The sequence below is a fragment of the Nicotiana tomentosiformis genome, chromosome 5 (assembly GCF_000390325.3).
Source record: "Nicotiana tomentosiformis chromosome 5, ASM39032v3, whole genome shotgun sequence".
NCBI classification, from domain to species: domain Eukaryota; kingdom Viridiplantae; phylum Streptophyta; class Magnoliopsida; order Solanales; family Solanaceae; genus Nicotiana; species Nicotiana tomentosiformis.
The window spans coordinates 91,583,105-91,597,511 of record NC_090816.1 but is presented as its reverse complement, the minus strand read 5'-3'; the positions used below and the strand labels follow the sequence as shown (position 1 = coordinate 91,597,511).

The following is a 14,407-nucleotide window of genomic DNA, read 5'->3' as shown; positions in this document are numbered from 1 at the left end:
AAGGCGATTTTTGGAGAGGATTTCACTGCGATTTAAAGGGCAAGTAAAATTTACTTAATTTTGATGTCAGATAATAATTACCCATGGATTATTACACCTAGTTTATGCGAATTAAAGGTGGAATTTGGGGGGGGAGGAGGGTTGACTATAATTTGGAGAGTGAAAATTGATGATTTGAGGGTCGATTTGAGGTTGGATTTGGATGAAACATACATATTTAGACTCATATTGGAATGAGTATTTGGGGTTTGTGAGATTTGACGAGTTTCGGGGTGCGGGCTCGGGGTTGACTTTGCATATTTGAATCAAGATCTTAGTTTTATTGCTTGGGGTTGTTTCCTATGGCTTTAATTGATGATACTAAGTTGTTTTTATTAGATCTGGGTCGCTCGAAGGTCGATTTGCATGGTAAGGCCTTTTTGGAGTATTGATTCACGTAATTTGAGGTAGTTTCAAGTATAAACTTGATTTGAGGGTAATTTTCTTTATTTGCAATAGTATTTGAGATATGTTGGGGGTGACACACGTGCTAGGTGAGGGCGTATGTGTGTGTGCACTGAGGTTATTTATGGATCGGGCAGACCTTATGTTATAATATGCCTTGTTTGCTAACATGCCTCGTTATATCCGTATTTTCTCTACTTGTATGATTATTTGAGCTATGATTCATGTTAGAAATCATGTCTAGACTATGCGCTTATTTGTTAGACATAATAGGGCTCATTATGTTGTTATGAGATGTTTGCCTTAATTGTAGACATACTCTCAGTCATGATGCTATATTCGTGTCTGATATCTCTATCTCAATGCATTATTATTATGATTTATCACATGTTGTTGATGCCTCATATGTGTAACACTGTTGAACTGAGTTCTGTGATATGTGGATAATTGAGACTTGAGCGGTTGATGACTGAGCGTGAGCCTTAGAGCCGATTTGGTATTGATTTTGAGGTGACGTGTACGTCAGACCCTATATTGGACTAAGTGGTACTGAATAGGGGGCGACACGTGTACCAAGCCCAATGATTGGGCTATGTGATATTGATTGTTGGCTTATATCCGATCAGCGCTCGGGCAAAGATCTGCCCCTTTGGAGTCTGATATTAATAGTGAGCGCATGCATAGGGTAATATGTATGTGCTTGAGTGAGGGACTTATGTCAGGCATTTGTACAATGTTGAGTGATGACATTGTGTGTGAGGGTTCAGGGGAAATTGTGTCAGGAACTATACATGTGCTGAGATATGATATACTTGATGAAATAATCACGTTATTTGTTGATTCTAGCATGTTTACTCGTCATGCAGGTGCCAACTTGTGATTCTTCTTTTATGTATGGTGGTACAAAATATACTTGTTTGGTATTTTGGACTAGGGATCATTGTTAAGTTGATAACACCACGCTTAGAAAACTCCGTGAAAGAATTCATGCCTTTATAGTTATTCTTGAAAAATATGACGATTTCCCTGTTATTTAGGCAAGGTTAAAATTAATATTGTTTGAGTTACTTTTCTTTACCATTATTATTCTATCATTATTATTGGTTGTTGACATTGAATGTTGGGTAATTTTTCAAGCTCGTCACTACTTTCAACCTGAGGTTAGGCTTGTTACATATAGAATATACGAGGTCGGTTGTATTCATACTATACTTTGCAATTTATGCGCAGATCCATGTACTGTTGAGAGAGGTGATTGATAGTTGGAGGTACATGTACCAGATCATTGAAGATTTCGAGGTAGATGCTGATTTCCTTCGCAGACCTTGAAGTCCCCCTCTGTTTTGTTTATGTTATCAATATTCTATCATTCAGACAATGATGTATTTGAAGATTAGACTATGTATTTAAATTTTATAGTTCTTATGTGCTCGTTGACACCAGATCTTCGGATGGTTGTAGTTGTGTTATTGCTGACATTTTAGATATTTATGATTATTCTGTTGTTGGGATTATAAAGTTCTATTATTGAGATTATTGTTATTGCTTAATTGTTGTCATGCCTAGCAAGCAGTGTTAGGCATCGTTACAGCTCCGGTGGGAGTTTAGGTCGTGACAAGTTGGTATCAGAGCACTAGGTTGCCTAGGTCTCACGAGTCATGAGCAAGTTTAGTAGAGTCTTGCGGATCAATACGAAGACGTCTGTACTTATCTTTGAGAGGCTATCGAACTGTCAGGAAATTTCACTTTTTTGCATTCTTGTCGTGTAGATTTGTTAAATCTGAAGTTTGAACTTTTGCACTTCTATTCTCTCTTAGATTGTAAGGACATGATCAGCCGGATCGGGCGAGCAGGCACCAGTGCCACCATTTAGGGCCGCGGGAGATCAGGGCAGAGCTAGAGGTAGAGTTCAACCTAGACCACACGCAGCGATACCTGATGTGGAGCCTGGGAAAAAGATCCTTGTTCCGACCAAGCCAGTATGACCAGCTCAGGTCCCAGAGGGGTTCTTCACTACCCAGTGCTCTAGGAATCCTTAGTCCTTCTGGTTGGTCTTATGGAGAGTGTGGCCCAGGTCGTTGTATTTTCTATAGCACCAGGCATTTCTCAGGCCGGGGGAGGAGCCCAGACTCCCGCTACTCACACTCCATAGTAAATGGCTCATGGGTACCAGACCCAAACAGTTTTACCAGTTGGGGCAGTTCATCTTATTATTGCTACACAACCCGGAGAGAGATCCGTGATGTCAGCTGAAGGGCTGAAGAGGTTGGACAAGTTCCCCAAGTTGATTCCCCTCGCTTAGTTTTCATAATTGTTCTTAGAGAAGTTCATTCCCTTCACTTAGAGAGAGGATTTTCGCAGTCATTTTGAGCACCTTCAGCAGGGTAGCATGACCATTACTCAGTATGAGACCAGATTTTCGGATTTATCATGCCATGCAGCTATCTTGTTCCCTATTGAGAGAGAAAGGGTGCAGAGGTTTATAATTGACCTTACATATGGTATTAGGCTACATATGGCCAGATAGACCGAGGATGGTATTTATTTTACTCAGGTTATGGAGATCTCTAGGAAGATCAAGCACATCAGAGGTCAGGTTAGGAAGACGACCTCTAACAAGAGGCCTCATCATTTTGGAGGATTTAGTGGTGCCTCATCTGGATGCCGAGGTCGGCATGTGAGGGGCCGGTTTAGCAGACCAGTTATCATTCACCACCACCCAGCCGAGGAGCTTCAGTACAATCTTCGTTCAGTGCACTCCCAACTCAAAGCTCTTATCGCACTCCATCAGTTCAGGGTTCGTCAGCACCGGGCTCTTCTAGCGGCTATTCTGGTTCATGATGTTTAACTCAGGTCCCGTATTCATTTCCATTTTGAGGCTGCTATGAGTGTGGGAATTTGGGCATGTGAGAAAGTATTGTCTCCATTTTTGTAGAAGTCTAGTGTAGCAAGGAGGCCATACTATGACTCTCGCACTAGTTGCTACACCCCCCGCTCAGCCAACTTAGGGCGAAGGTCATGCGGGACAAGGACGTCCTAGAGGGGAAGGCCATGCCCGTTGCTATGTATTTCCCGATAGGCCAGAGACAGTTGCTTCTGACGTCGTGATCACATGTATTATTTTAATTGAAGAACGAATATTTATTATCCGGAATCGTTTCCTATGACTTTTATTTATGATATTAAGTTATTTTGGCTAGATTCGAGCCGTCCACAAATTGATTTGCACGCTTATTAGTGGACTGATTTAGCTTGTTTGAGGTAAGTATCTTAGCTAAGCTTGTGTGGGGAAAATATCCCTCAGGTGCTAGCCCTAAATGTTGATTCCTATGATGTATTAAGTGACGTGTACATGTTGTGACGAGCGTGTATACGCACTATGTTTGGTTTTGACTGGAATAGACCGTAGGCTATTGATATGCCTTAATGTGATAATGAACTTTATATGAAACTTGTGAAATCACTTTATGACTATTTGATCATGCTTATTTCGACAAGAGTGGATTGCTCTAGTGGTGAGCACCCTCCACTTTCAACCAAGAGGTTGTGAGTTCGAGTCACCCCAAGAGCAAGGTGGGGAGTTCTTGGAGGGAGGGAACCGAGGGTCTATCGGAAACAGCCTCTCTACCCTAGGGTAGGGGTAAGGTCTGCATACACACTACCCTCCCCAGACCCCACTAGTGAGATTATACTGGGTTGTTGTTGTTGTTGTTGATCATGATTATTTCATTGACTTAGCCATAGACATTCTTTATCTATTGAACATCTCTCCGCTTCTATGATTATTTGTTATGTCCTTGTGCATAGTTGTTGAAAGTTGTGAACTTATACTTTGGTGACACTTTGGTACTATTGTTGTGTTATAGTGGCACTTGGCATTATGGTTTTGTGGTACCGTGGCACTTGTGGACATGTTGAGCGGATTGATTGGGGGTGTATCACGTGGTTTTGTCATGCGATTTCTTTGTCTATGATTGTGTGCGTGGGACGAAATAAGGGTGGCGTTATCACGGACTGCCCACTTGGCGAAATAAAGGTGGTTATATGCGCATGTGACGAAATAAGGGTGCCATATCATTTTTATGTGCATATGCCGTGATGTGATATTAACCAACTCATTGGGATCCTATGCATTTTAAATATTGCTATTTATTACTAGTAAAGAAATGATTATTGTCCAAACAAACCGTTTTCCCTTGTGAACTCTTCACGTTAATCCCCCATCTACCTCTAAAAATATACAGTGAAACGGGGGGGGGGGGGGGGTGCAGCAATTTAAGTCCGTCTTCTACCTCGATCTCCCAACACAGGCAACCCATCTCCCACTCCTCTGAAACACGCATCACCATTACACCTCTCTGCTCTCCGTAATCACTCGTAAGTTCGCGTTACATATGCTTATGATCCCAATTTCTTTGTGTTGCTAACCTCAGATCTGAATTTTGATTTGGTAGTTTGACAATTTGTGTGTTTTGAAATAGGGGCAGTATGAGTAGCAATATGTATACGGGGTTCACGAGGCTTTGCAAGGGTCTTGCGGTTGTGCTTGTGGGCGGTCATATTGTTGTTCAGATTCTTCCTTCTGCTCTTTCCTATCTTGCTCTCATCCCTGCCAAGTATTCTTTCTATCTCCTCTTTAATTACTGTATTAGTTATTTTAGCTTTGCTTTTTGGTCGGATCGTGGGATTTTGGAATAGGAATTAGATATTTTATATCCAAGTTAATGGCATAACGCTAATCAAGTTTCTATATCTGTAAATGCTTCAATCGAATCTCCACTTTTGGATCATGTGCTGAATTTTTAAAAGACTTTTGTCTACTGACGCTCGTGTCATAAAGACTTGCTTGGCGAGCTGTGAATTTTTGGTGATTTACTGAATACCTCTTTAAGAAATGGAAATTTTGGACTGGAGCATAGGTTGCTCGTTGTTGTTCTTGGATTGAATTTCAATTACGAGGCAGCTTCCTTGTGCATGATTTCCTGCATTACTTTAACAATGCCATCAACATTAAACTATCAATAAACTACATTTATAACCAAATTATAGCTTTAAAGTCTCTAGGACCCATAAAGAAATTGGCTTACTCTTCATAGTAATTCACATTCCTCTTAGCAACAAAAAACATGATTGTTCCTCTGTGTAGACTTCTTCAACAAGTTATTCGTGCAAGAAGGCATCTTTTATAGTCAATTGATTAAGAGATCAATGATACATGACTATCTTTGAGCCAAAGGGGATATATAATAAAGACGCATATGCTATTTTTTACCACTGGGAGAAAGAATCACCGTAATCAAGATTATATATTTGAGTTTTTTCTTTGGAAACCAAACAAGCTTTAAGGCGATCAACCTTCCCATCTGGTTTTATCTTGACTATAAACATCCAATGACATCTAGTTGTAGCTTTATGATGTGGTAAATGAACTATCTTTCAGGTACCATTATCATGTAAATTTGTCATTTACTCAACCGAAACTTGGCATTAACTAGGATGAGCCCGTTGCTTTTCCCACAATCTTTGATGTTTGGACTATGGATTAATTTGTAACAAGAGTATGGTATAAAGGGAAGCCCGGTGCACTAAGCTCCCGCTATTCGCAAGGTCTAGGGAAGGACCGGACCACATGTTGTGATAACTCAAGAATATTTTAAGTAGAATGCAAATTGCTAGTAGATTGAGTATTTTGGGTGCACAATGGAAAGAGTAGCATCATTCATTAAGGGCTCAACATGTATAGAAGATGATTCTGAAAAAGGTAATGAGTCTCCAAAAGCACCTTATAATCCTTGTATCATGAGAGTATGAGGAAAAAAATTCAATTAGGTTAACCAATGGATGATTTTACTGGGACTGTCTTAGAGCCAAGCGAAAGAAGAGAGTTTTCAAAGTAGGAATAGTTGGAGGAAGAATTGTGTGAATATGACTATTTCATTAAGTGGATTTTATGAGAAAGCTCCCTTAAAGGTGTCTTGTTTTTCTTGCTTTGCTTGTTACTGACCTAAAAAGAGGTTTTTGACTTTGTAGTAGATATTCTCTTTGTGAGGAGCAAACAGAAGATGTTAATCACAGTTTTCTTCGCTGTAAGGTTATACTCAAATTATGGGGCATGATTATTTTTCCATCTCGGGCATATCCTAGACCATGCTAAATTCCATTATGGATTTTCTGAACTGTTGTAATAGCAAAACGTCTCAACTAGAAGGCTTCAAGATTTGGAACACAATTCCCCATGCTATTTGGGAGACAATTTGGAAAGTTAGAATTTTTCAAGGAAAAAATAGCAACATGCTTAGCCTTAAACATAGATCTATTTTTTTGGCTAGCCTTTTGGTGCAATCAATTATTTTTACATGATATCGATGTCATGTTAAGGATATGATTAGGAATGAGGATATTCGAGACAATGTGCGAGCGGCATGTGTGGCGGATAAGATGCGGGAAGCGAGGCTGAGAGGACATGTGAAGAGGATATGCACAGATGCCCAGTGAGGAGGCATGAGAGGTTGGCTATAGTGGGTCCAAGGAGAGGTAGAGGTAGGTCAAGCAGGACATGACATATCTTCAACTTACGAAGGACATGACCCTTGATAGGAGAGCATGGAGGTCGAGAATTAGGGTATTAGGTTAGTAGATAGTCAAGTGTGTTTCTTTTTATACCTGTATTCTTTTCCATATTTATAGCACTAGTGTTATTCTCGTATTTTTTGTTCCTAGATTTCTATTATTGTTTATTCTTTCTTTTGCTTTGGTTATCTTAGTTTATTTCCTTGCTATTGCTTCTCTTACATAGCTTCTTCACACCGTCTCTCCTTTTCATAAATGTTGTGACTATGCTTTTCTTGAGCCGATGGTCTATCGGAAACAACATTTCTATCTTTCTGCGTACACACTACCCTACCCAAACCTCACTTGTGGGATTTCACTGGGTATGTTGTTGTTGATCGATGCCATGTTAGACATTATTAATGATTTATATAAGGTGTACCTATGTTTTATGCACTTAGTGCATGTTTGGTTGCATCATTGAGATGTTTTAATACCAGTGTGAAATCTCCCATTAACTATACAATGTTTGGTTATCTTTTTATTCAGGCATAACTCATTATTACGCAATGGATTGTTTGGCTGTCATTTTTGTTGCCTCTTAAATAATACTTGTATAAGTTATGTCGGAATCTCTGTATTGTTTTAGGTGTGATAGAAGGTGGAATAAGAATACGAGGATTAGTAATACATGGATTAAACGATACATAGATTTCCACATAATATATGCATTAGTAATACATGGATTACAATTGATGAATTATAATGTAAAGATTGAGTTTGTTTACTTTTAAAAAAATGTTTAATACATAGGGGTTATTTTGTAGAAAACCATGTTGTAAGCTTTTCTATCTTTTTGGTATACTTCTTGTATATTGACACGATTTTCCCCCTTCTTTTAATGAAATTTATTACTTTATCAAAAAACATGAGGGTTATTTTGTCATTTTGTTGCTTTAATCTATGATTTATTTGTTGATTTCGTATCAAAAAGTAATACATGGATTAAAATAATAAAATGACCAAAATAACTCTCGTGTATTAAACAATTTTTTTAAAAGCAAACAAAACACATAATTAATCTACATTACAATTCATGCATTATTATTCCTTAGGTTACATAATAATCCCTACATTACAACCCCTACATAACTAATTCTTATATTATAATCCCTGCATTACTAATCCCTACATTATTAATCCCTGCATAACTTGTCTCTAAACTAAACGACCCCTTAGTGTTTTATCATTAATAACAATCATCATTACTTATCAAAAGATGTTAGCATAAGAAATTTGGAGGATAAAACTCAAATCTTCTTTTTATTGGACGTAGCATAGTGCAATTAGAATAGTCATCAACAAATGTCATGAAGTAGTGAAAGCCTAGATTACAACTGACTCGACTTGCAGTCTAGAACTCTGGATATCCAAATGAACAACTTCAAATATAGATGTCCCCTACTATTTACTCGCCTTGAGAAAGAAGCACAAGCTTGTTTTGAAAACTAACATGGCACATTTGAAACAAGTCAAATCAGAAAGATTTGGGATCTCTTTCGTAATTTGGAGATACTTAAAACTCTTAGACAACTATGTAGAAGAGCAAAAGAAGCAACAAAAGTAAAAGTAACAGTCCTTTTTTGGGCGACACCATGTGCGATTTCAATCATCAGTCTCGTACTCCATCCATGCAGAAGGCTTAATGCCCATCTTTTGACTATTAATGGAAATTTTCCATTTTCCTTGGGAATTTTGCCTGGGATATAACAACAAGCAACAACAAACCCAGTGTAATCCCACAAGTGGGGTCTGAATATAGTTTCGAAAAACTTGCCTTTGAAATCTTCAAACACCTTCCCTCTATTTTAACTTTTATTTATTCCTTTGCCTTTGCCCCTCCTTTTTTAATATCTTATCAAACTTGTTATATCCTCCACTCAATAAGGTGGGGGAGGGGACGGAATTAAAAGTAATAAGTAGCTATTATCATGTTGTAGAATAGCAAATAGAATATTTCATTTTGAGGATTCATATAGCCAAAGCAACTTGCTGGTAATTAAGCATGGTTGTTATTGTTGTAGTATAAAGATTTTTGCTATTGCCTCGTAAGCTTCTTAATACATGGGTCTTACAACAACGTTTCATGCCAATTGCATGTTAGAAACCACAATTGTTTTTCTCTTATGTCTTTATAAAAAAACATTATCTTTTTCGTATGTCAACAACAACAACATATCCAGTAATATCCCACACCGTGGGGTTTGGGGAGGATAATGTGTACGCAGACCTTACCCCTACCTTGTGAAGATAGAGAGGTTGTTTCCAATAGACCCTCGGCTCAGGAAAGTATAAGCACCATATTAATGAAAATATAGACAAGAAGGGACAGTACCAAAAAGCCATATAAAAGCAGAATAAAAATAACAAGATAGTAAGGTGATCAACAATGAAAGAAAACATTGGTTAGTCACAAAAACCTACTGCCAACAGAAAGCGAGACTGCGTGCCAATACTATTGTTATGAACACTTTAGACTACCTCATCTACTACCCTAATCCTCGACCTCCATACCTTCCTATCAAGGGTCATGTCCTCGGTTAGCTGAAGCTGCGCCATGTCTTGCCTAATCACCTCTCCCCACCTCTTCTTTGGCCTACCTCTACCTCTCTGTAGTTCCTCCAATGTCAACCTCTCATACCTCATCACCGGGGCGTCTGTGCTCCTCCTTCTCACATGCCCAAACCACCTATGCCGCGCTTCCCGCATCTTGTTCTCAATAGGGGCCACACCCACCTTGTCGCGAATAACCTCATTTATGATCCTAACCTGGTGTGCCTGCACATCCATCGCAACATCCTCATCTCTGATACCTTCATCTTCTGGACATGAGCGATCTTGAATGGCCAACACTCCGCCCCATACAACATCATTGATCCGACCACCACTCTGTAGAACTTACCCTTAAGTTTCGGTGGCACCTTCTTGTCACACAAAAATATCGGAAGCGAGTGTCCATTTCATCCATCCCGCCCCAATACAATGTGTGACATCTTCATCAATCTCCCCATCCCCCTGAATAATAGACCCAAGGTACTTAAAACTCCCTCTCTTAGGGATGATTTGCGAGTCCAGCCTCACCTTCCCTTCCCCTCCTTGAGTCTCACCACTGAACTTACACTCCAAGTATTCTGTCTCGATCCTGCTCAATTTGAAACCTTTAGATTCCAGGGTCTGCCTCCATACCTCTAATTGTGCGTTCACACCGTCTCGCGTCTCATCAATCAATACAATATCATCTGCAAATAGCATGCACCACGGCACCTCCTTGGATGTGGCGCGTCAGTACGCCCATCACCAGAGCACAAAAAAGGGCTGAGTGCCGACCCCTGATGCAACCCCATCATAATCGGAAAATGGTCCGAGTCCCCACCCGCCGTCCGGAAAAAGGAAAATACGTTTAAATGGAGTAACATGCTATGTGCGGATTCATATAGCCAACCCAACTTGTTTGGGACCGAGGCATAATTGTTTTTTTGGGTCAAATATAATATAAAGCAGTCAAGCTGTATGCATATCAAGCTTGAAGTTATGCTTTATTTAATATTTTGGACAGGAGATCTGGTGGTGCAAAGTAACTTTTACATGCAGCCAGAAACAATTATCCCCTTTCTCATAGTGAGACTATACTCAGTAGATCCAGCCTTGATCACCTACTTATTGGAAAGGGATCTTCAACGAGTTCTCCGGAAAGATGGTCATTTCTGCTCTGTAATCCTGTATCAGTAGGGCTGGGAGATTTCTCAAAACTTGTGACCTAAGACATCCTATACTACTAGGGCATGATGTATACTGTTATAATCTGGGAAAACAGTTGTATCCCTTCTGCTGAACTGTTTCTTAGGTTTGATCTTTTCTGTTTATTGCAGGACTATTCCATTTGCATGGAATCTTGTAACAGCTGGTTACACTGAACAAACAGTGTATGGGGTATGCTTCTTTGACATTAACTAATTATGTCTTGGTTCTAATTTGCGTTTCCGCTGCCATAAAGAGAAGCCCGAGGGCTCACGTTTTAACAAGTCATATTTTTTGTATTTGTTGAAGTTCGTAACTATCTCATCTAAAAGCTTAAACTGTTGGAGAAAACATATTTTGTTTACTTATGTCTTCAACATGCCATTCACGTGCGGGCCTGATTCTTTTTTCATGGCCAAGCACGTGAAAATTCTTTTTGATAGTAGGTGGTGGTTAGACTTGAACTATGACCATACCATGTTGGCATGTGTCACTATTTCATCTAAAAATTTAAGCTGTTAAGGAGAACACACTTTTATTCAGTTAATTGTCTTCAACATTATTCTTTGTATCATTCTCCTTGACATCACCTTCTATGTCCAGGCGATCATCAGCACTATCGGACTTCTTTTCCTGGGAAAGCTGCTTGAGCCCATCTGGGGTTCCAGGGAATTCTTGAAGTTCATCTTTGTTGTCAACTTTTTGACATCGGTCTTTGTCTTCATCACAGCTATATCATTGTACTACATAACAAGACTAGAAATCTACCTGTAAGTTGCATGGACTTGATACTATCAGTGATTTACTTTGCTTGCCTGGTTACTCTCCGCCTCCCTGGTTATTATTTTATTAGTTTAGGGTGTAGGAGTTAGTGACACGGAGGAGTTTCCCTATGAATTAGACCTGCTTATTTTGTTTCCGGTTGTCTTCATACTTGTGGATTCCCTGTTTTGTCTCTGCACAAGCGCAGTTGTCTATGCTTTAGTATGAAATCTTTTAAAGTTTATAGGAAGTACTGCATAACTTCTGAATTTATGCCTCTGCCTATCTTATTTGTCAGTTATATGCCTATTTCCGGCTTCCAAGGAGTTCTTTCTGGTTTCTTAGTTGGTGTCAAACAAATCATGCCCGATCAAGAGTTGTCTATTTTGAAACTGAAAGCAAAGGTACAACCACTGGAATTACCAATTGTATTTTGACAGGCATCTCCAGACACTATTATCTCATAACTTAAAATGTGGTCTAACATCACTTGTGATTGCTGTTCGAACTCTTTGCAGTGGTTGCCTTCCCTTGCATTGTTGCTCTCAATTGTTATAAGCTTTTTCACGGCAGATTCGGTATCATACCTTCCAACAATAGTATTTGGGACATATTTAGGCTGGATTTACCTAAGATACTGGCAGAAGAAACCAGAGACAAAGCTGAAGGGTGATCCAAGTGATGAATTTGCCTTCTCTTCTTTCTTCCCTGAATTTTTGAGGTATTTTCCAATTTTCCCTCTTGCTATGGACTATTTCTCTTAATTAGTCTGTGTTCTCAGTAATCCCACAATGATATCTCATTGGATGTAATGCAGACCAGTAATTGATCCAATTGCAACAATATTTGAGCGGCTGCTTTCTGGTAGAAGATCCGATATTTCTAATGAGGAAAGCGGCTATACTCTAGGTGGTTCCACATTGCCTGGTTCTGATCCCATTGAAGCATCGAGGAGGAGGTATAGCGATACTTTTTGTAATATATCTTTCCAGTGGTTTATCAAAATTCCCCAACTGATTAGATAAGTATATGCACGTATTCTAGAAAAGTCAGTTCCTTTTCTTTGGATATCTGTGTTTGAACATGTATTGATTTTTGTCCCAAGTACTAAAGAAGATAGACTAAGTTTGGGTGCCAGATGCAGGACTAGGGGTGGCAAACGGGCGGGTCGAGTCGGATATGGGCGGGTCAAAAACGGGTAATGCAAAAAATGGATAAATTATTCGTTCCGACCCATATTTAATACAGATAAAAAACGGATTAACCGGCGAATAATATGGATAACCATATTATCCATGAATTAGATATTTGTGTTTGAACATGTATTGATTTTTGTCCCAAGTACTAAAGAAGATAGACTAAGTTGGGTGCCAGATGCAGGACTAGGGGTGGCAAACGGGTGGGTCGAGCCGGATATGGGCGGGTCAAAAACGGGTAATGCAAAAAACGATAAATTATCCGATCCGACCCATATTTAATACGGATAAAAAACGGATTAACCGGCGAATAATATGGATAACCATATTATCCATGACTTCAAGATCACTTTTTGGAGAATTCTTAGTTTCCCAAACTTGAGGAACCCCCAATTTGAGGCTTTACAAATGTAAAAGTTAAGAAAATGGATAATATGGTTCTTATTCATATTTGACCCGTTTTAAACAGTTCATTACCCGGCCCATTTTTTAGTGGATAATATGGGTGGTTAGCTGATTTATTTTAACCATTTTGCCACCACTATGCAGCACACATGGTCATAGAAAAGTGCTATCCCATATGCAGTTTGCTATAGATGAGAAAACTACACCTCATATTTTATTCAAGAGTTTCTGACATTTATTCTATAATTGTTAGTTCTAAATTTTACATACATTTTGTATCTTAGACATTATCAAATGAGAGTTTATCCTGGACGTGCTCCAGTCTGAAGTAAGTTAAGTCTTTCATAATAAATGAATGAGTTGTTTTGGATGCATGGATAAGTGAACATCACTTTCTATTTAACTGGAGCTCCTACAAAAGAAATTTTCTCGCGCATGTTATTTGTGAGAAATTAGGAATAATTATGCCATTCCAAGGACACAGGATGGGTTGCTGAAGGATAGCTTTGTATCCCTTAGTTATACTTCTGCTTTTCATCTTGCAAGCTGATGTTGTATATTACAGCTAGAAGGATAGTTTTTCATGTTCTTGTTGTACGAAGGTTCATTTAATTAAATGGTAACCTCATAGTTATTTTACGTGGTTCACTCGTAAAATGCAGGGAAAGAGGTGCCAGAGCACTTGAAGAAAGATTGGCATCTGAACGTTTGGCTGCTGGAAAGAAGGCTGAAGAATCAGAAAGAGATCCCACTGATAATGTGTAGGAGCTGGTCATCAATCAATATATTTGTTATTCACTTCCTTTGCAGAAAGTATGTTTGTCTGCTAGAAGCTAGAAGATTGTGCACATTTTTCGCAGTGTACTCTTTTGGATTCTTGACGGCAATTTTGTCACCTGTTGTTTTATCATCCCTGTGGTGCATGTACATTTTGTCCAGTGCAATTTTCACCATCCTTTTTACATTTTACGGACATATATTTGTTTAAGTTTCTGGACAGTCACCATGAAAGATAGCTCCTTGATGTTGCAGATAGAGTTGTTTCGATTTCACCTGCAGAAAAAAGCACCTCCACTATGCATTACTCCTTTTATATGTGAAACCTATATTTGTATGAAATATAAAGTTGCTAACGAGAGTTTGGTTACTTTCAACAACCATGAAATTTCAGATACAGCTGAGGACAGCGAATTTTCCTTGAGCATATCCGTTTTACTTCCGAGTTAATTTGAGTTTTCGTTGATCAGTGACTG

At 39.0% G+C, this 14,407-nt stretch overlaps 1 protein-coding gene across 2 annotated transcripts; it reads left to right on the top strand.

Moving 5' to 3' along the window:
* The first annotated feature begins 4,623 nt into the window (after positions 1-4,623).
* On the top strand, positions 4,624-14,118 carry LOC104092167 (rhomboid-like protein 19). 2 transcript variants are annotated; one of them, XM_009597696.4, is made up of 8 exons: positions 4,624-4,821; positions 4,926-5,060; positions 10,923-10,983; positions 11,395-11,561; positions 11,852-11,957; positions 12,072-12,274; positions 12,371-12,511; positions 13,817-14,118. In XM_009597696.4, the coding sequence occupies exons 2-8, from the start codon at positions 4,933-4,935 to the stop codon at positions 13,917-13,919; spliced, it is 909 nt and encodes a 302-aa protein (XP_009595991.1). In that variant the 5' UTR covers positions 4,624-4,821; positions 4,926-4,932; the 3' UTR covers positions 13,920-14,118. The 2 variants fall into 2 exon arrangements, with proteins under 2 accessions (XP_009595991.1, XP_009595992.1); XM_009597697.4 differs by having other exon boundaries at positions 4,705-4,821; positions 4,932-5,060.
* The last annotated feature ends 289 nt before the right edge of the window (positions 14,119-14,407 follow it).